General features: G+C 46.8%; 1 protein-coding gene across 1 annotated transcript in view; it reads left to right on the forward strand.

The window, feature by feature from the left end:
* Positions 1 to 13513, forward strand: part of LOC144676899 (sodium-dependent neutral amino acid transporter B(0)AT2-like) — a 32584-nt gene extending 19071 nt beyond the window's left edge. Inside the window, exons 6-12 of the mRNA XM_078537215.1 lie at positions 895 to 1005; positions 3400 to 3641; positions 4070 to 4250; positions 5704 to 5905; positions 7359 to 7518; positions 8784 to 8946; positions 12785 to 13513. Coding sequence (XP_078393341.1) covers positions 895 to 1005; positions 3400 to 3641; positions 4070 to 4250; positions 5704 to 5905; positions 7359 to 7518; positions 8784 to 8946; positions 12785 to 13138 — 1413 coding nt within the window. The 3' untranslated portion in view covers positions 13139 to 13513. The remainder of the gene's footprint in view (positions 1 to 894; positions 1006 to 3399; positions 3642 to 4069; positions 4251 to 5703; positions 5906 to 7358; positions 7519 to 8783; positions 8947 to 12784) is intronic.
* The last annotated feature ends 9216 nt before the right edge of the window (positions 13514 to 22729 follow it).

Raw genomic sequence — 22729 nt, forward strand, 5'->3', positions numbered from 1 at the left:
AGGGGAGGTTATAGGGATGGGGTCAGGTTCAGAATGTAGAGCGTTAGGCAGCTCCACTTGCATCTCTGAGGTGTGTGAGTCTGTGGAACTCTCTCCCCCAGGGCGCATTGGAGGCTGGGGCATTGAATATATTCAAGGCTGAGATAGACAGATCTTTGATCAATGGGGGAGTCAAAGGTTATGGGGGGCAGACAGGAAAGTGGAGTTGAGACCACTAACAGATCAGCCATCATCTTATCGAATGGTGGAGCAGGCTCGAAGGGCCAAATGGCCTGCTCCCGCTCAGTCCTACCGCCTGCAAATAATGGGAGAGGATGAAATACACAGAAGACAAGAGTGGGAAAACTAAAGGCCGCAGGAGGGAGTGAGAAGTCTGGACGAGGTTACAGACAGAAGGTTGCAGCAAGACTTCAAGACAAGAATAAAGATTTAGAATTGAATGTTGGGGCACAGAGCAGGCCAACAGGACAAGTGTGCTGGATGAGTGAGGCTTAGTACAGGGCAGGATATGAACACAGGATACAGCGGCGTTTATGGAATGTGGAGATGGAGAGATCTGGAATGAGAGACTAGAAATGACAAAATAGGGATTTGGTGGTGGAGGTCTCAGGACAGAGATGGACAATGCAGGGGTCTTGGTGTTGGAGGGGGAAACAGCTCAGCTGAGTGAGGAGAGTCACGGGGTAGGGGTTGTGATACAAGAGATTTGGGTCCATGTAGGTTTGAATGAGGGGAGTTCTGGGATGGGCTGAATGGCCCCTTTGAGTTCCGACTGGGATTGGTTATATTTCCAAATATGATGTCTTTTTTCTCATAGACACTTACACATGATTACTGAGCATTTATGCTTTGCACTGAGTTATTATAACACCAGCGACACCATTTTTCCTGCAGGTTATGTACTTCAGCTCCATCTTCCCCTACGTGGTCCTTTTCTGCTTCCTCATTCGAGGCCTCCTTCTGGAAGGTTCTTTGGATGGAATTCGCTACATGTTCACTCCGAAGGTAAAGGGGAGACAGGGGAGGGGCTTCACTCAGTGACACTGACCGGGGAGAGGGGCTTCGTTCAATGACACTGACCGGGGGAGGAGGGGCTTCACTCAGTGAGACTGACCAAGGTGGGAGGGGCTTCATTCAGTGACACTGACTGGGGGGAGGGGCTTCACTCAGTGAGACTGACTGGGGGGAGGGGCTTCACTTGATGACACTGACCAGGGGAGGGGCTTCACTCAGTGACACTCTGGGGGAGGGGCTTCACTCAGTGAGACTGACCGGGAGGAGGGGGGGCTTCACTTGGTGACAATGACTGGGGGGAGGGGCTTCACTCGGTGACAATGACTGGGGGGAGGGGCTTCACTCAGTGACACTGACCAGGGGAGGGGCTTCATTCAGTGACACTGACCAGGGGAGGGGCTTCACTCAGTGACACTGACCGGGGAGAGGGGCTTCGTTCAATGACACTGACCGGGGGAGGAGGGGCTTCACTCAGTGAGACTGACTGGGGGGTGGGGCTTCACTCAGTGACACTGACCGGGGAGAGGGGCTTCGTTCAATGACACTGACCGGGGGAGGAGGGGCTTCACTCAGTGAGACTGACCAAGGTGGGAGGGGCTTCACTCAGTGACACTGACCAGGGGGAGGGGCTTCACTCTGAGACTGACCAGGGTGGGAGGGGCTTCACTCAGTGAGACTGACTGGGGGGAGGGGCTTCACTCGGTGACACTGTCAGGGAAGGGGCTTCACTCAGTGACACTGACCGGGGGAGGGGCTTCACTCAGTGACACTGACCAGGGGAGGGGCTTCACTCAGTGACACTGACCAGGGGGAGGGGCTTCACTCTGAGACTGACCAGGGTGGGAGGGGCTTCACTCAGTGAGACTGACTGGGGGGAGGGGCTTCACTCGGTGACACTGTCAGGGAAGGGGCTTCACTCAGTGACACTGACCGGGGGAGGGGCTTCACTCAGTGACACTGACCAGGGGAGGGGCTTCACTCAGTGACACTGACCAGTGGAGGGGCTTCACTCAGTGACACTGACCGGGGGTGGGGCTTCATGCAGTGACACTGACCAGGGAAGGGGCTTCACTCAGTGACACTGACCGGGGGTGGGGCTTCATGCAGTGACACTGACCAGGGGAGGGGCTTCACTCAGTGACACTGACCAGGGGTGGGGCTTCATGCAGTGACACTGACCGGGGGGTGGGGCTTCACTCAGTGACACTGACCAGGGGAGGGGCTTCACTCTGACACTGACCAGGGGAGGGGCTTCACTCAGTGACACTGACCAGTGGAGGGGCTTCACTCAGTGACACTGACCGGGGGTGGGGCTTCATGCAGTGACACTGACTGGGGGAGGGGCTTCACTCAGTGACACTGACCAGGGGTGGGGCTTCACTCAGTGGCACTGACTGGGGGGTGGGGCTTCTCAATGACACTGATGGGGGGAGGGGCTTCACTCAGTGACACTGACTGGGAGGGAGGGGCTTCACTCAGTGACACTGACCAGGGGGAGGGGCTTCACTCAATGACACTGACCAGGGGAAGGGGCTTCACTCAGTGAGACTGACTGCTTGGTGTGATGTGCACCTGGTGCCTTGGCTGAATTTCACCCTGTCTTGCTCAAGGGTATTGAGCCAATTATGAGTCCCCCATTGCTGTCCTGACTTAGATCTACACACACACAGTGGGGATCAAAACCAGCTGATCTCTGCAGCCCAGGCCCACAGCTGGTTGAGTCTGGCCCTCTGACAGAGTTCCATACAATCATTCTCCCCATCGGGTTTGTTTAGAAATTGCAGGTTCATTGCTTGTTCTCCCTCTAACCCCTCACTGTCCTGTCTTGGTGAGGCTTCGTTGGTTCTGCAGGCAGCTGCTTGGAGTGTGCCCCTGAGGGCTCTCCTGAGAAGGGCCGCAGTGCGAGGCTGAGGAAGGAGCAAAACGCTTCTGTTCCAAACCCACAGGAGTCCAAAGTGAAAATAGTTTGTGACATTCATACCCCATTTCTTAATAATATATAAACAGCACAAACTGATTTGTCCCTGAGTCTATGATTTATAGAGATCAGTGTCAGATAACTTTACTCTGTATCTAACCCCGTGCTGTACCTGTCCTGGGAGTGTTTGATGGGGACAGTGTAGAGGGAGCTTTACTCTATCTAACCCCGTGCTGTACCTGTCCTGGGAGTGTTTGATGGGGACAGTGTAGAGGGAGCTTTACTCTGTATCTAACCCCATGCTCGGAATCTGATAGTGGAAGTTTTACTTTAATAGGTAAATTCAGTGACGTTATGTTCCCAGTGAAGGGATAATTATGGTAAAATCCTGACTCCATTTTCTATGATTACTGTAAAATTCTAACCAGATAACCGTCCCTACTTAAGTCTGTTTGTGTGTTTTGCAGCTTGAGATTTTGGTTGACACACAAGTATGGCGACAGGCTGCCACCCAGGTGTTCTTTGCCCTGGGCCTGGGCTTTGGGAGTGTCATTGCTTATTCCAGCTACAATACCCGCACCAATAACTGCCATTTTGATGCTTACCTCGTCTCCTTCATCAACTTCCTGACGTCTGTGTTTGCCACATTGGTTGTGTTTGCAGTGCTGGGATTCCGAGCTAACGTACTCACCCAGAAATGTGTGCAAAGGTTTGGCACCTGTTTACTTTCGGTGATAGTGAGAGCTTTGAGCAATGTCACCACCTTTATAAACTGTTATTCTGTTAAAGAAGCAGTTAAATATGGGGCTTGAATAGCGATTATATGGGATTATAATTGAATACCTATAGCTTTATGAAAGGGTTATATAATGGCTTCTGTGAACAGATTTTAAAGTGTAAATGAAGTTTTAAGTTATTGTACAGTCAGTGGGTTAATGCTCTGCCTATTGTAGGAGAGGTTTAATGAGGGATCCAGAAATGTTCCCGTTCAGTCTCTGGACCGTGCTGAGTTTGTTAATGAGAGTGGTTGGGAGTTGATTGTCAGTGGCGGGTTCAGGCTTTCATGGTATGTAGCTATTGATTTGTAAATTATTAGTAGATTACGGTTGTTGATTTGTAGATTGTGTTGTGTTTCAGGAACAGCCTCAAAGTGATTGACTTGATTGATAATGGAGTTTTAAACACAAGTTTAATTCCAGAATCTCTCAACTTTTCAATTGTGTCGAACAAGCAATACAGAGAATGGTTTGACTCGGTGAGATCAGAGTTAATCCCTTATCATGTCCAGCAATGCAAACTCGAACAAGAAATGCAAAAGGTAATTTGCTCCTGCCAGTTTATCAAGCTGGGATTTGATACAATGGGAATGAATAGGAAATGGTTCAGTCTATTGGGATTTGGTTAGGGATTCAGTACAATGGGGATGAAAGGAAAGGGGTTTGATCCATTGGGATTCAGTACAATGGGGATGAAAGGAAAGGGGTTTGATCCATTGGGATTCAGTGCAATGGGAGTGAATGGGGAAGAGGTTTGATCCATTGGGATTCAGTACAATGGGGGTGAATGGGAAAGGGGTTTGATTCCTTGGGATTCAGGACAATGGGGGTGAATGGGGAAGGGGTTTAACCCATTGGGATTCAGGACAATGGGGGTGAATGGGGAAGGGGTTTAACCTATTGGGATTCAGGACAATGGGGGTGAATGGGGAAGGGGTTTGATTCATTGGGATTCAGGACAATGGGGTGAATGGGGAAGGGGTTTGATCCATTGGGATTCAGTACAATGGGGGTGAATGGGGAAGGGGTTTAACCCATTGGGATTCAGGACAATGGGGGTGAATGGGGAAGGGGTTTAACCCATTGGGATTCAGTACAATGGGGGTGAATGGGGAAGGGGTTTGATCCATTGGGATTCAGGACAATGGGGGTGAATGGGGAAGGGGTTTGTTTCATTGGGATTCAGGACAATGGGGGTGAATGGGGAAGGGGTTTGATCCATTGGGATTCAGTACAATGGGGGTGAATGGGGAAGGGGTTTGATCCATTGGGATTCAGTACAATGGGGGTGAATGGGGAAGGGGTTTGATCCATTGGGATTCAGTACAATGGGGGTGAATGGGGAAGGGGTTTGATCCATTGGGATTCAGTACAATGGGGGTGAATGGGGAAGGGGTTTAACCCATTGGGATTCAGTACAATGGGGGTGAATGGGGAAGGGGTTTGATCCATTGGGATTCATGACAATGGGGGTGAATGGGGAAGAGGTTTGATCCATTGGGATTCAGTACAATGGGGGTGAATGGGGAACGGGTTTGATCCATTGGGATTCAGGACAATGGGGGTGAATGGGGAAGAGGTTTGATCCATTGGGATTCAGTACAATGGGGGTGAATGGGGAACGGGTTTGATCCATTGGGATTCAGGACAATGGGGGTGAATGGGGAAGAGGTTTGATCCATTGGGATTCAGTACAATGGGGGTGAATGGGGAAGGGGTTTAACCCAATGGGATTCAGGACAATGGGGGTGAATGGGGAAGAGGTTTGATCCATTGGGATTCAGTACAATGGGGGTGAATGGGGAAGGGGTTTAACCCATTGGGATTCAGGACAATGGGTGTGAATGAGGAAGGGGTTTGATCCATTGGGATTCAGGACAATGGGGGTAATTGAGGAGAGGTTTTATTACTATCACAGCCCTAATTGATATTGCCTGAAAATGAGGTGTTGCTTGATGAAGTTTGACTGATTTGTTGAATCTCTCTCTGCCCCAGGGTGTTGAGGGTACAGGCCTTGCCTTCATTGCTTTCACAGAAGCCATCACACACTTCCCTGCCTCGCCATTTTGGTCTATCCTGTTTTTTCTGATGCTGCTGAACTTGGGGTTGAGCACAATGTTTGGGAACATGCAGGGGATTCTCACTCCCCTCCTTGACAACTTCCCCTGTCTGTCTAGAAGGAAGTCCATTTTCACAGGTAATGTGTGCTAGGGTGACTGAATCGAGACTGGCAGTGGCTGAAAGGTTGTTTGTCAAATACCCAGTGAGACCATTGTTCAAAACTGTGGACCCGGAAAACCTCTGTCCCCATTTCAGTTGGCCGCCTTGTTCTGTCTGCAGCCTTTGTTGACCAGTCCATCATCCTCCAATATTGTCCCACTGGGAAAGACTCACTCACCAGGTTCCATTCTTATCTATCTAACTGTAACCAGAGAATAACCTGCAATGGCTTCTCCTCCTGTTCCCACACTGTTACCTCTGGTGTCCTCCAAGGATCTATTCTTGACCCCTTCCTATTTCTCATCTATATGCTGACCCTCAGTGAGATCATTTGAAAATATAGCATCAGTTACCACATCTTGCTGCTGACATTCAACTTTACCTCACCACCACCTCTCTCGACCCAAGCTGTCGTGCTGCGTGTCCGACTCTAGTACTGGATGAGCAGAAATTTCCTCCAACTAAATGTTCAGAAGACTGAAGCCATTGAGATCCTCATCACAGACTCTATTCCCCTGCTACTGTCTCCATCCCTCTCCCGGGTAAAAGTCTAAGATTAAATCAGTCAGTTTGCAATCTTTCAACCACATATCCACGCCAACACTAAGTCTTCCTATTTCCAACTCTGTAACATCACCTGACTGGCACTGCCTCAGCTCATCTGCTGCTGAAACCCTCATCCATGCTGTTGTTATCGATGGACTCAACTATTCCAACACACTCCTGTTCAGCCTCCCACAATCTACCCTCTGTAAGCTTGAGGTCATCCAAAACTTTCTGGTCCTTTCCTAACTCGCACCAAGCCTCATTCACCATCATCCCTATGCTCAATAACCTACATTGGATCCCAGAACATTAATGTCACAATTTTAAAATTCTCATTCTTGTTTTCAAACCCTTGCCTGATCTCACCCCTCCCTATCTTTGTAGTTTGCTCTGAGCCTGGAACCCTCCGAGATCTCTGCTCTTCTCCAGTTCTGACCTCTTGCACATCCCTGATTTTAATCACTCCACCATTGGCAGCTGGGCCCTAAGCTCTGAAATTCCCTCCTTAAATGCCTCCATGCCCCTCTCTTTTAGGACACTCCTTAAAACTTACCTCTTTCACCAAGCTTTTGGTCACCTATCCTAATATCTCCTTATGTGGCCCAGTGTCAATTTTTAGTTTGATAGTTGCTCCTGTGAAGGGCCTTGGAATATTTACGACACTATATAAATAGAAGTTGTTGTTGTTGAGCTCAGATTCAGCTTCGTGCCTTCCCAATTCTACACTGATTTAATCTCTCTGAACCATGAAGAATAATGTCTGTTCTGTTCTGCTTTTCCCTTTCACTGTGCAGTTTGGGAGGAGGCCATTGAGCCCCTCAAACCTGCTTAGAGCCTCACTTGTCCCCTAGATCCTTTGTATCATCTCTCTTCTTTTTTTCCAGTGGTTAGCTGCATCCTGGCATTTGTTATTGGAATGATTTTTACACAGCGGTCTGGAAACTACTTTGTCACCATGTTTGATGATTACTCTGCAACACTGCCTCTGATCTTGGTGGTTCTGTTTGAATTGATTGCTGTGGCTTGGGTCTATGGAGCTGACAGGTAAGTTCCCAGTCTTAGAGCTCAGGCTCCATTTTCAGTGTTCATTCTCTCCGTTAATTGTTGTCAATCTTTTCTATTTCTCCCTCTTTCTCTTTTCTCGTTTCCTTTTTCTCTTTCTTGTGTTAATTCCAATTATTAAACACCGATCATCCACCTGATGATCATTATCTTTTTCACCACATCTTCTCTATCCACATGTCGACTCTGTCATTCACTCTCATCCTGCTGCTGCTTTTATGGCCCAGATCTTCCATTCCTGGGGGTTGTGCCCTGGAGGAACCCCGGAAGAAGTGCTGGGGGTCTTCCCCCCTGAAGCCCCACCCTAGGATTACACAGGATTTGCCTGGGAAGTTTCACCGTCATTGGGCAATGACCCTGCGTCTGGAATCCTCCGAAACTCCGATTTAAATTGGAGACTTCAGGTAGATCCGACTCTCTTCGCAAAATCCGAAGATGATTGCCACTCCACGGAAGATTCGGCCCGATATTTTGTTTATTCATCATGTCTGGGTCTCTCACCCCCTCTGTCCATTTCATCTCTCTTCCTCTCTCCTGTTCCTTCTTTCTCTTTGGAATTTTTGACGTTAGAATCTCAGTTGGTGAACAAGACACAAACTTTCCTGAGTCAGTCCTTGTACCACACACAGGTCAGCGTCTGTGGCGAGGGAATTCTGGCACTTGGGACTGCAGCTGGAATGTTGTGAAAGCGGTGAGGGGTGGGTGGTTCGGGTTAGTGTTTATGAGGAATACAGGCTGTAGGGACGTGTGTGCTGCTGTGGTCAGGTTCTGGGCACCCACATTTCAGGGTGAGATGTCCTGCTCAAAGTACCTCTTATCAACTCCTGGTACCAACCATCAGTTGCCATTTGCTTAATGCCATGTTTGAGGGATGGGGGGGGGTAAGAGCTCTTCATGGGTTGAAGGTGGTTCCAGAATGAAGATCTTGGCAAAGAAAGATTGGGAACTGAATCAACATTCTATGACAAGCTCAATATTCTCTTGTACACTGTCCCCATCAAACACTCCCAGGACAGGTGCAGCACAGGGTTAGATAGAGTAAAGCTCCCTCTACACTGTCCCCATCAAACACTCCCAGGACAGGTGCAGCATGGGGTTAGATAGAGTAAAGCTCCCTCTACACTGTCCCCATCAAACACTTGTAGGAATTGTGACTGGATAGTGATAAATGATTTTGTTATTCCTCCAGCCATTAACTCTCTGGACAAAAATTCTGAGTGAGTTGTAACTGAGGTTGTTTATTGTAGGTTTATGGATGATATCCAGGCTATGATTGGTCATCGTCCTGTTGTTCTGTACAAGTATCTGTGGAAGTTTCTCTGTCCCAGCATGATGGTGGCTCTGCTTCTGGCCAGTTTGATCCGCATGTGCATCAAGCATCCACAATATCGAGCATGGAACCAAGAGAAGGTGAGACCAATCGCAGCTTATCTCAAGATTATTTTCATTAAGCCAGATGATTGGGAATGTTCAGTGCAGCATGGGTTGTCTTTAATGCAGATAGAGTTGTGAGTCCTGATTATCACAGAGTAGCTGGATTCCTTGCTCTTCGCAACTTGCAGAGCAACATTGATCAGGGTGTGGGGAGGGTGAAACAGCAACATCGCTGCTGCGCTGGTGAAATTTACACAGGTGCACCACTGCTTGGGTGGGGCAGGGAGCAAAGCTCTTTGAACCTTTAGAAAGGTGGGAAAGGCAAATTGAGCCTTTGCAGTCCACGTATAGGCAATGTGGTGCACAGGCATCTGATGAAACCTAATATCCAAACCTGGATGTTTACTGCCACATACCATAGATTAGATTCAAATCTATACAAATTTGTATGAATGTTACTGAAAAAACTCTGGAACAATTCTTCTCTTTGACATACCAGTGTGCTTAGAACACTACCAGGGCAGGTACAGCACGGGGTTAGATACAGAGTAAAGCTCCTTTTACACTGTCCCCATCAAACACTCCCAGGACAGGTACAGCACAGGGTTAGATACAGAGTAAAGCTCCCTCTACACTGTCCCCATTAAACACACCCAGGTCAGGTACAGCACGGGGTTAGATACAGAGTAAAGCTCCTTTTACACTGTCCCCATCAAACACTCCCAGGACAGGTACAGCATGGGGTTAGATACAGAGTAAAGCTCCCTCTACACTGTCCCCATCAAACACACCCAGGACAGGTACAGCACAGGGTTAGATACAGAGTAAAGCTCCCTCTGCACTGTCCCCATCAAACACTCCCAGGACAGGTACAGCACGGGGTTAGATACAGAGTAAAGCTCCCTATACACTGTCCCCATCAAAAACCCAGGACAGGTACAGCACAGGGTTAGATACAGCGTAAAGCTCCCTCTGCACTGTCCCCATGTAACACTCCCAGGACAGGTACAGCACGGGGTTAGATACAGAGTAAAGCTCCCTCTGCACTGTCCCCATCAAAAACCCAGGACAGGTATAGCACAGGGTTAGATACAGCGTAAAGCTCCCTCTGCACTGTCCCCATGTAACACTCCCAGGACAGGTACAGCACGGGGTTAGATACGGAGTAAAGCTCCCTCTGCACTGTCCCCATCAAACATTCGCAGGGCAGGTACAGCACGGGGTTAGATACAGAGTAAAGCTCCCTCTACACTGTCTCCATCAAACACTCCCAGGACAGGTACAGCACGGGGTTAGATACAGAGTAAAGCTCCCTTTACACTGTCCCAAATGAGTGCTCCTCATAGCAGAAGTGTGCCACACCTGGGGTCCTCTCCTTGACTATTGTTAGTGCTGTTTTACTTTGTGTTCATTGGAGACGGGATATTAGCAGCCTGAAACCTCATGGTGACGGCTGGGGCTGTATTTCTGTCTCGAATGTAAATTAGATGTTTTGGATGTTGCTTCCGCTTGAAGTTTATTTAGACTTCAGTGTAAGACTTCCTTGAGGTGGGATTAAGGTGAGATATCATAGTTTAGGATCCTCTAGGGGGTAGCGATCACAACATGGTAGAATTTCAAATTCAGTTTGAGGGCAAGCGGCTCGAATCTCAAACCAGTGTCCTCAACTTCAATAAGAGCAATTACAGAGGTAAGAAGAAAGAATTTTCTAGAGCAGGCTGGGAAAATAGACTAAGGGGCAAGAAAGTCGGTGGATGAGCAGTGGCAGACATTTAAACAGATTTCACAACGCTGAGCAAAAATTTATCCTGTTCAGAAAGGACTCGATGAGAAGGATGGACCATCTGTGGTTAACAAAGGTGGTCAAGGAGAGCATCCAATCAAAAACTAAGGCATACAAAATGGCGAAAACTGGAGGTAGGCCAGAGGATTGGCAATTTTTTAGGAACCAGCAGCGATGACTAAAAAGCTAATAGAGGGAGAAAATTGATTATGAAAGTAAATTGGCAAGAAATATAAAAACAAACAGCAAGAGCTTCCCCGGGTATATAAAAAAGAATGTGGCTAAAGTGAGTGTGGGACCCTTGGAGGATGCGACTGGAGAATTGATATCGGGAAACAGGGAAATGGCAGATAATTTAAACCAATATTTTGCATCGGTCTTCACGGTGGAGGACACTATAAACATCCCAAAGATATCAGAGAAGCAAGGAGCTAATGAAAGGAAAGATCTTGTAACAGTCTCTGTCACGAGGGACAAAGTATTTGACAAACTAATGGGAGTAAAGCCAGACAAGTCGCCAGGACCTGATGGCCTGAATCCAAGGGTATTAAAGGAAGTGGCTGCAGAGATAGTGGAGGCATTGGTCGAAATATTCCAGAACTGTCTGGATTCCGGGAGGATCCGAGCAGATTGGAAAACCGTTAATGTGAAGCCCCTGTTCAAGAAGGGAGGGAGACAAAAAGCAGGAAACTATAGGCCAGTCAGCCTAATAAAAGTCATTGGGAAAATGCTAGAGTCCATTATTAAGGAAGAGATGGCAGGATATTTAGAAAAGTTTAACACAATCAAACAGAGTCAACATGGTTTTGTGAAAGGAAATTCATCTTTGACAAATTTGTTAGAGTTTTTTGAGGATATAACAAGCAGCATTGATAAAGGGGAACCGGTAGATGTAGTGTATTTGGATTTCCAGAAGGCATTCAATAAGGTGCCACATAAGTTATTGCACAAGAGCTCACGGTATTGGGGGTAATGTATTAGCATGGATTGAGGATTGGTTAGCACACAGAAGACAGAGAGTCAGGATTAATCGGTCTTTTTCAAGTTGGAAAGATGTAACTAGTGGAGTGCCACCAGGATTAGTCCTAGGACCTCAATTATTTACTATTTATATTAATGGCTTGAAGGAGGGGACAGAGTGTAATGTATCCAAATTTGCGGACAATACAAAAATAGGTGGGAGGGCATGTTCTGATGAGGTCATGAGGAATCTGCAAGGGGATATAGACAGGTTGAGTGAGTGGGCAAAAATTTGGCAGATGGAGTTTAATGTAGGAAAGTGTGAGGCCATGCACTTTAGTAGGAAGAATCAAAAGGCAGACTATTATTTAAATGGAGAGAGACTCCAAAAAAGTGCAACACAGAGGGATCTGGGTTTCTTGTGCATGAAACACAAAAGGTTAGCATGCAGGTGCAGCAAGTAATTAAGAAGCAAATGGAATTTTGGCCTGTGTTGCCAGGGGGTTGGAGTTTAAAAATAGGGAAGTCTTTTTACAACTGTACAGGGTGTTGGTGAGGCCGCACCTGGAGTACTGTGTACAGTTTTCGTCCCGTATTTAAGAAAGGATATACTGGCATTGGAGGCAGTTCAAAAGAAATTCACTAGGCTGATTCCTGGGATGAAGGGGTTGACTTATCAAGAACGGCTAAACAGGTTAGGCCTTTATTCATTAGAGTTTAGAGGTCATATTATTGAAATGTACAAGATTCTGATGGGGCTTGACAGGGTAGATGTTGAGAAGATGTTTCTACTAGTGGGGGAATCTTGAACTAGGGGACGTAGTTACAGAATAACTCATTTAAAACTGAGATGCGAAGAAATTTCTTCTCTGAGGGTAGTGAATGTCTGTAATTCTCTACCTCAGAACGTTGTGGAGGCTAGGTCACAAAGTATTTAACGAGGAGATAGATAGATTTTTGAAATATCGGGGAGTTGAGGGCTATGAGGAGCTGGCACAAAAGAGGAGTTGAGGCCTGGGGCAAATCAGCCATGATCTTATTCAATGGTGGGGCAGGCTTGAGGGGCCGAATGGCCTAGTCCTGCTCCTATTTCTTATGTTCTTATGTTGACTTTTCCTGTGTTTCCACCAGGCAGAGGAGGCGCTGCTGGAGTATCCTGATTGGGCATTGGCCTTGATGATCCTCCTAATCATCGTCGCCTGTCTGCCCATTCCTCTGATGTACATCCAGCAGATGGTGCAGGACAGGCTGGAGAGGCACACAGCATATTCGGCGTGTGTCTACATCAGGGGTAATGGAAGTGATGAACCCACTGTCCCCATGAATGAGAATGAGGAAGAGGCACCTGGGAGAAATGGCTACCTGAAAGTTGAGACAGACGAGGAAGGGCTCGAAAGGGCAGAACTGCTGGCAGAAGAGGAGGATGCCTTTGAAATGGATGACATGTCACAGGACAAAAAAGATGAATTAAGTGCCAAGATTTAGTAACTCCTGTGGAGATTGTTTGTCCATTTTAGACACTGCCCTCGGGCCTTCAACGTTCTAAAAAATATGCTGCAAAACAATTTTAACAAGAAACTCAGTAGAGAGTGATCACTCTCTGTCAATGGGGTGCTCGTCTGTCTCACTGGACCCTAGTCTTTCTCACGGTACCCTCACTGAACAATCAGCTGTTTAACAGGCTCCGGTTTTACTAAAGTTTGAAAGCTGCAAAATCCCAACTGGAATTAATTTCTATTTTTCAAAATAATCCAATGATGCAAAAAAAATCCCAGCACAATGTGAACAATGTCACAAACTATCAGAAAGGAGCAAATACCAAGAAATAATGTTAACAATCAGTTGGGAGTTATATTTGCAGTGGGGATGGGGGGTTGGGGAAATGGGGAGTTGGGGTGGGGAGGAGAGGTGGGGTAGGGAGGGGAGTGAGGATGATGGGAGGGTTATAGCAACACTTTAAAATGAGAGCCATTCTGATCAAGTACCTGGGATGCTCAGTTATGACACTCGAGCACAATGTTGTTAATTTCAGTAAACAATTGTCTTCCACACGCAACAGGATGTAAGGAATGTTCTGGGACTCAGACACATGAAGGAATAGGAGGTTGAGAGAAGAAGAAAGCAGCAAATTACTATATGGTTCTAGATCTGTAGATTGGAAATAACAGACTCGGAGGGAGTAACTGTGAGCATTGTTCAGGGTGGCTCAATGTAACAGAGTCCTCGAAGATCGCGGTATGATATCAATGGCCTGGGGTGGTTGTGGGTGGGGGGGGGCGGGGAGTGGTGGATGTCTCATGAGAGGTTCCCCCCACCCCCAATAATGGGAAAGCTGGGAGGTGGATGTCTCCCCCACCCACCCCCTCCCCCCGTAATGGGGTGGGGGGAGTTGGAGGTCTCAACCCTATTTTTTTTTATTCTTCAATGGAATATAAGCATTGCTGGCAAGGCCAGCATTTACTGCCCATCCCTAATTGCCCCTTGAGAAGGTGGTGGTGAGCTGCCTTCTTGAACCACTGCAGCCCATGTGGTGTAGGTACACCCACAGTGCTGTTAGGGAGGGAGTTCCAGGATCTTGACCCAGCGACAGTGAAGGAACGGTGATATATTTCCAAGTCAGGATGGTGAGTTGTTTGGAGGGGAACTTCCAGGTGGTGGTGTTCCCATGTGTCTGCTGCCCTTGTCCTTCTAGATGGTAGTGGCTGTGGATTTGGAAGATGATGTCTAAGGAGGCTTGGCGAGTTCCTGCAGTGCATCTTGTAAGTGGTATACACTGCTGCTACTGTGTGTCGGTGTTGATAGTGGAGGATTCAGTGATAATAATGCCATTGAATGTCATGGGGTGATGGTTAGATTCTCTCTTGTTGGAGATGGTCATTGCCTGACACTTGTGTGGCACAAATGTTATTTGTCACTTGACAGCCCAAGCCTGGATATTGTCAAGGTCTTGCTGGACATGGACTGCTTCAGTATCTGAAGAGTCGTGAATGGTGCTGAACATTGTGCAATCATCAGTCAACATCCCCACTTCTGACCTTATGTTGGAAGGAAGGTCATTGATGAAGCAGCTGAAAATGGTTGGGCCGAGGACACTACCCTGAGGAACTCCTACAGTGATGTCCTGGAGCTATTGCTGGAATATTGTAAGGGCCCATAGCCTTTGCAGTAACCAGTGTCTTCAGCCATTTCTTGATATCACGTGGAGTAAATCAAATTGGCTGAAGACTGGTGTCTGTGATGCTGGGGACCTCTGGAGGAGACCCACTCAGCACTTCTGGCTGAAGATTTTTGCAAATGCTTCAGCCTTATCTTTTACACTGATATGCTGGGCTCCTCCATCATTGAGGATGGGGATATTTGTGGAGTCTGCTCCTCCAGTGAGTTGTTTAATTGTGCACCATCATTCATGACTGGATGTGGCAGGACAGCAGAGCTTAGATCTGACCCATTGGTTGTGGGATTCCTTGGCTCTGTCCATCACTTGCTGCTAATGCTGTTTGGCACGCAAGTAGTCCTGTGTTATAGCAGTCCTGTGTTATAGCTTCACCAGGTTGACATCTCATTTTTAGGTGTGCTCGGTGCTGCTCTTGGCATGCCCTCCTACACTCTTCATTGAACCAGGGTTGATCCCCTGGCTTGATGGTAATGGTGGAGGGGGGTATATGCCAGGCCATGAGGTTACAGATTGTGTTTGAGTACAATTCTGCTGCTGTTAATGGCCTACAGCATCTCATGGATGCCCAGTCTTGGGTTGCTAGATCTGTTTGAAATCTATCCCATTTAGCACGGTGGTAGTGCCACACAACACGATGGTGGGTATTCTCAATGTGTAGATGGGACTTTGTCTTCACAAGGACATGTGCAGTGGTCACTCCTGCTAATACTGTCATGGACAGATGCATCTGCAACAGGTAGATTGGTGAGGACAAGAGCAAGTAGGTTCTCCTCTCGTTGGTTCCCTCACCACCTGCCGCAGACCCAGTCTAGCAGTTGTGTCCTTTAGGACTCAGACAGTTCCGTCTGTAGTGGTGCTACCGAGCCACTCTTGGTGATGGACATTGAAGTCCTCCACCCACAGTACATTCTGCACTCTTGCCACCCTCTGTTCTTCTTCCAAGTAGAGTTCAACATGGAGGAGTACTAATTCATCAGCTGATGGGGGTTTTGGGGAGTGGGAGGCGGTATGCCCATGTTTGACCTGAAGCTATAAGACTTTGTGGGGTCCAGAGTTGATGTTGAGGACTCCTAGGGCAACTGTACACCACTGTGCCGCCACCTCTGCTGGGTCTGTTCTGCTGGTGGGACAGGACATACTAAGGGATGGTGATGGAGGTTCTGGAACATTGGCTGTAAGGTGCGATTCCGTGAGGATGACTGCGTCCGGTCGTGCTTGACACTGGGCAGAAGGCGCTGTCTGGTGCTCAGGTTGATGCTGAGTTCTCCACCTGGTTTTATTCTTCTTCAGCTTTTCTGCTGCAGTCTGATCTCGCTTGGTCATTTCAGAGACAGTTAAGAGTCAACCACATTGCTGTGGGTCTGGAGTCACGTGTAGGCCAAACCAGGTAAGGAGGCAGATTTCCTTCCATATAGGACACACCCGATGGGGTTTTTATAATTAGGCGGGTGGGGGGATGGTTTTTTGCGGGGGGGGGGGGAGGTGGGATCTCCTCTCTATAGTGAAGCAGAATGAAAAGCCAGCACTTGTGGTTCAAATGGGGACGAATAGTTTGCCTGTCAAGCTTCATTGCCCTTCAGTGGGAGACGGGGCTAACTTCCTCCGAATAGGAAACATAAATTATTCAATGGGAGATTGTGGCTGAGAGCAGATTGTGTGTTCACTGTCGTATTGTTCATTGTGACAGGTTGGAGTTAGGCTGTCTCAGATTTTCAATATTTGAGTATTGCTGTGAGTGTATGTTGTGTGTGTGCTGTGCATGCAAAAGTGTACATGTGATTTTCTGTATGCACAACTGTGTACATACATGTACGTGTGTCCACACAGGTGTACATTTATCCTATTGTTACATAAATGCAATTCCTTCCTCCTGTGTCAGAGGGAGCGGACAATCCAGTGGTTGTTAGAGTTCCAGCTGTTTACAGAATTAATGTAAGGAGTTGTTAAACTTTTTAAATTAACTATTCATTGGATATAAATGTGTTATCTGTGCTGTCCCTGACCCATTTCAGAAGAAAATACTGAGTATTTTTGTAGAGCATTACAATCAAAATAAAATGATTACATGTGCAAACAAATGGGAAGTTGTGATTCGTCAGTGATTATCCATAATTGCCTTAAGGAGAGAAACTGCCTTAATAATCACAGCTTTGTGATCATGGTACCTTCCAAAATATTTCACATCCAAAATAGAAAACCTCACAACATCAAATATGATGACACATCTTTCGACAGTGCCAGGGAAACTTTTAATCCAGCTGAAGAGGCTGTCAGCAGGAACTCCCCTCCCTCAGTACTGACCCTCTGACAGTGCAGCACTCCCTCAGTACTGACCCTCTGACAGTGCAGCACTCCCTCAGTACTGACCCTCTGACAGTGCAGCACTCCCTCAGTACTGACCCTCTGACAGTGCAGCACTCCCTCAGTACTGACCCTCTGACAGTGCAGCACTCCCTCAGTACTGACCCTCTGACAGTGCAGCACTCCCTCAGTACTGACCCTCTGACAGTGCAGCACTCCCTCAGCACTGACCCTCCGACCGTGCTGCGCTCCCTCAGCACTGACCCTCCGACCGTGCTGCGCTCCCTCAGCACTGACCCTCCGACCGTGCTGCGCTCCCTCAGCACTGACCCTCCGACCGTGCTGCGCTCCCTCAGCACTGACCCTCCGACAGTGCTGCGCTCCCTCAGCACTGACCCTCCGACAGTGCTGCGCTCCCTCAGCACTGACCCTCCGACAGTGCTGCGCTCCCTCAGCACTGACCCTCCGACAGTGCAGTGCTCCCTCAACACTGACCCTCCAACAGTGCAGCGCTCCCTCAGCACTAACCCTCCGATTGTGCAGCGCTCCCTCAGTACTGACCCTCTGACAGTGCAGCGCTCCCTCAGCACTGACCCTCCGACAGTGCAGAGCTCCCTCAGTACTGACCCTCCGACAGTGCAGCGCTCCCTCAGAACTATCTCGGGAGTGTCAGCCTTGAGTTTCTGCTCAAGTCTTTGAATAATACTACATTAACTCTCCCATTGACAGCCACCCTTCTGTAGCCTAACTCTCCCCTCTCAGCCCATCCCTCTAGTGCTCTAACTTCATACCCCTTCCCAACACCCACCCGTGATGCTCCCACACAGGGCCAGGCTGACACATGGAGATGAGAAAGAAGGTCAAAGACAATTTGATGGCTTGGATACTCTTCTGAAATGGCCGAGCAAGTCACTCAGTTCAAGGCAATTCGGGATGGGCAACACATGCTGGCCTTGCCAGCGACACCTAAACCCCATGAAAGAATACAACAAGTACTCACCCAACGCCCTGATCTTGAATCCATGGTATAAAATCTTCACAGAGGCAGTCCAGTGTCCAACGAACCACAATCCGTTTAATTTTCTCCTTGGGGAAACTGGAAATTCAGTAAAGCCTAACCTTAGATTGAGGACACTCCTTCCCTCACAACACTCTGCGTATTTAGAGTTTGCATTGACACATCCAAGAGAGGCACTGAGCACATTAACATTTCAAAGCTAAAGATGAGAATTGCAGAAACTGCCCCTCAGGCAGGACCCTGGTGCCATTCTGTCACTGGGAGAGCTGAGGGCTGCCAGATTTCAGGCTGAAATGTTCAGAGAGCCGGAAACAGATTTATCTTTTGAACAGTGAAAGCTGCAAAGGTGAACAGTGTCGCCACTTGGTGCCAGTTATTTACATTAAAAATCAGCTTTCGGGCCATTGTGATGAATGTTTCACGTGAGATTTTGACGATCGGGCCAACGCATGGAGGAAGTGGGAAAATGTTCTAAAGAGAGTGGAAATGGCCACAGCATCAGTGTTTCCACAAAACCGTGCGAGTCTTGGAGACATAGGCAATTCAAATAGGGTCTGGAGAAACTGACCGGGATCCAGGGAAACTGACCGGAGTCCGGAGAAACTCACCAGGGTCCAGGGAAACTGACCAAGGTCTGGAGAAATTGACCAGCTGACCTGTTAATTTCCTTATCATTTCTGATCTGACCCGCTGGTCTTCTTAAAATTTGATTAAGGATTTTTTATCATGGGGTCCTGCCCCTCGAAAGTGTCCGTATTTTCTTCCTGTAGTGGGTTCCCCTTTTCCCTCGGAGACCCTTCCCACACTCAAGTTCGTAACACCAGATTCACAAGTGTATGGCTTGAACAGAATGACCAGCGAAACAAGTTTCTTCTGATAATTCACAATTGCTTTACTGAATCACCCACAACCCCACAAAACCCAAGGTTTAAAACAACCTATTCCCAGTACCCGACACAAAGTCACCATGACTCGGTTAAAACTTACAAAAACACAGGCAAAACACCACATCCTGTCCTGAAACCTTAAGATCAAAGGAAGAGGCATAAAAAAACAACAGACCTGAGGATTGGGAGCAGTTTAGAATTCAACAAAGAGGGACCTAGGAATTGATTAAGAAGGGGAAAATAGAGTACGAGAGTAAGCTTGCAGGGAACATAAAAACTGACTAAAATTTTCTATAGGTATGTAAAGCAAAAAAGATTGGTGAAGACAAATGTAGGTCCCTTACAGTCAGAAACAGGGGAATTTATAATGGGGAACAAAGAAATGGCTGACCAACTAAATACATACTTTGGTTCTGTCTTCACAAAGGAGGACACAAATAACGTACTAGAAATGTTGGGGAACACAGGGTTTAGTGAGAGGGAGAAACTGAAAGAAATCAGTATTAGTCGGGAAATGGTGTTGGGGAAATTGATGGGATTGAAGGCTGATAAATCCCCAGGACCTGATAATCTACATCCCAGGGTACTTAAGGAAGTGGACCTAGAAATAGTGGATGCATTGGTGGTCATCTTCTGAGATTCTAGAAAATTCTAGAGTCCACTCTAAAAGATTTAATAGCTGAGTACTTGGAAAACAGTGGCAGAATCGGACAGAGTCAGCATGGATTTACGAAAGGGAAATCATGCTTGACAAATCTGGAATTTTTCGAGGATGTAACTAGTAGAGTTGATGAGAGGAAGCCAGTGGATGTGGTTTATTTGGACTTTCAGAAGGCTTTCGACAAAGTCCCACATAAGAGATTAGCATGTAAAATTAAAGTACATGGGATTGGGGGCAGTGTATTGAGGTGGATAGAAAACTGGTTGGCAGACAGGAAACAAAGAGTAGGAATAAATGGGTCTTTTTCCGAATGGCAGGCAGTGACTAGTGGGGTACCGCAGGGATCGGTGCTGGGACCCCAGCTATTCACAACATATATTAATGATTTAATATATTTAATGATATCTCCAAATTTGCAGCTGACACAAAGCTGGGTGGGAGGGTGAGCTGTGAGGAGGATGCAGAGATGCTTCAGTGTGATTTGAACAAGCTGAGTGAGTGGGCAAATGCATGGCAGATGCAGTATAATGTGGATAAATGTGAGGTTATCTACTTTGGTAGCAAAAACAGGAAGGCAGATTATTATCTGAATGGCTATAAATTGAGAGAGGGGAATGTGCAACGAGACCTGGGTGCCCTTGTACACCAGTCACTGAAGGTAAGCATTCAGGTGCAGCAGGCGGTAAAGAAGGCAAATGGTATGTTGGCCTTCATAGCCAGGGAATTCGAGTACAGGAGCAGGGATGTCTTGCTGCAATTATACAGGGCCTTGGTGAGACCACACCTGGAATATTGTGTGCAGTTTTGGTCTCCTTATCTGAGGAAGGATGTTCTTGCTATAGAGGGAGTGCAGCGAAGGTTTACCAGACTGATTCCTGGGATGGCGGGGCTGACATATGAGGAGAGATTGAGTCGGTTAGGATTATATTCACTGGAGTTCAGAAGAATAAGGGGGATCTCATAGAAAACTATAAAATTCTAACAGGACTAGACAGGATAGATGCAGGAAGGATGTTCCCGATGGTGGGGGAGTCCAGAACCAGGGGTCCCAGTCTGAGGATACGAGGTAGACCATTCAGGACTGAGATGAGGAGACATTTCTTCACCAGAGAGTGGTGAGCCTGTGGAATTCGTTACCACAGAAAGTAGTTGAGACCAAAACATTGTATGTTTTCAAGGAGTTAGATATAGCTCTTGAGGCGAAAGGGATCAAAGGATATGGGGAGAAAGCGGGAGCAGGCTATTGAGTTGGATGATCAGCCATGATCATAATGAATGGCGGAGCAGGCTCAAAGGGCCGAATGGCCTACTCCTGCTCCTAGTTTCTATTTTTCTATCCACTAGGCAGGATGCGACTAGTGGTAAAAGCAAAGTTCTGTGGATGCTGGAAATAAAAACAGAAAATGCTGGAAAAACTCAGCAGGTCTGACAGCATCTGTGGAGAGAAAGAGACAGAGTTAGCATTTTGAGTCCATATGACTCTTCAGAGCTCTGAAGCTTCAGCTCTGAAGAAGAGTCATACGGATGCGAAATGTTAACTCTGTTTCTCTCTCCACATATGTTGTCAGACCTGCTGAGTTTTTCCAACATTTTCTGTGACTAGAGGTCTCACCTACCACTGAGAAATTAGCTTTTCATTATATGTATCAATGAATTGGATGAAGGAATAAAGAGCCTAGTATCTGATGACACTAAGTTAGGTGCCACAGTAAGCCATGTAGATGGGGGCATTGATAGATTAAGCATAAACTGTATTCTGTAACCAAACCAGCTCCTAGATTGATCAGCAACCTTGTCCGGCCAGAACATTCATCAGTTCCGACCAAAGATTGAAACATCCCTTCAATGAGCATGTGTGAGGTTACAGTATTGAGTTCTCATGTTGGGGGAACATACTGTAACCTCCTGGATTACACTATCACATAAACAGGTGAGTTAATACCAGAATGTTAGAGACCTGGGATCAACTCATAGGAGTGACTGATGCTATTAAATCCAAGATTGAGACTGGAACAGAGCTGAAATTGTGCTAATACTCTACAATCTGCAGTATAACTCCACAAGAAGAGATTGTGCCTCATATTTACATTCTACAGGCCTGAAGGTTCTTTGTATTTGTTTTATAATTTGATATTGGCAAACATTTATTGCCTATCCTTAGCTGCTCTGAGGGGCTGGGGGCTATTGCATGGATTATGTAAATACCCAAGGACAGCCACAGACAGAATAAGGACAAAAAGATTACTTCAGGTACAGAGGTCAAAATAGATGCTGTCAGTAACTTGAGTAAAAAGAGGAAATGCTGGATCCCTGCTCAAAACATTAGCCTGGTATCCCTCTCAGATGATGACCTAGTGGCCATTTCCAGGATTATAATTTTTCATTCCCACTATAGTAATCTTTCACTTTGTTTATCTCTTCTTTCAATTTCTATTCTCCATTGGTTTCTTTATTCTTTCACCTTGTTCTGTCCTTTTTCAGCTGTGATAATTCCACACTCAGATTTCCTGTTTCCCTGAAACTAATAATAACAACAAGTTGCATTTAAAGTTTTTCACAACATCAAGACACCCCAAAGCACCTGGGAGCCAATGAATTATTTGAATATTTTGAAATGCAATTTGTATTTTGGGATCTTTTTCTATATTTAAAGCACCATTTCAATACTGGTTCTTGCTATATAGGCAAATGGAACAGTCAATTTGAAAGATAAAAGCAAAATACTGCGGATGCTGGAAATCTGAAACAAAAACAGAAAATGCTAGAAAAACTCAGCAGGTCTAACAACATCTGCAGAGAGAAAGACAGAGTTAACGTTTCGAGTCCATCTGACTTCTTCAGAGCTAAAGAGAAGTAAAAATGTGATGAAATTTATACTATTTAAGCGGGGGGGTGGAGCAGGTGAAGCTGGGTTGTTGGAGTGGACGGTAAAGTGGCAGATGGATTTTAACATAGAGAAGTGTGAGGTCGTACATTTAGGGAGGTCAAACAGTTACAGGGATTACAAAATAAATGGGAATATACTAAGAGGGGT

Source organism: Cetorhinus maximus, unplaced genomic scaffold (genome assembly GCF_964194155.1).
Source record: "Cetorhinus maximus unplaced genomic scaffold, sCetMax3.hap1.1 HAP1_SCAFFOLD_2061, whole genome shotgun sequence".
NCBI lineage: Eukaryota > Metazoa > Chordata > Chondrichthyes > Lamniformes > Cetorhinidae > Cetorhinus > Cetorhinus maximus.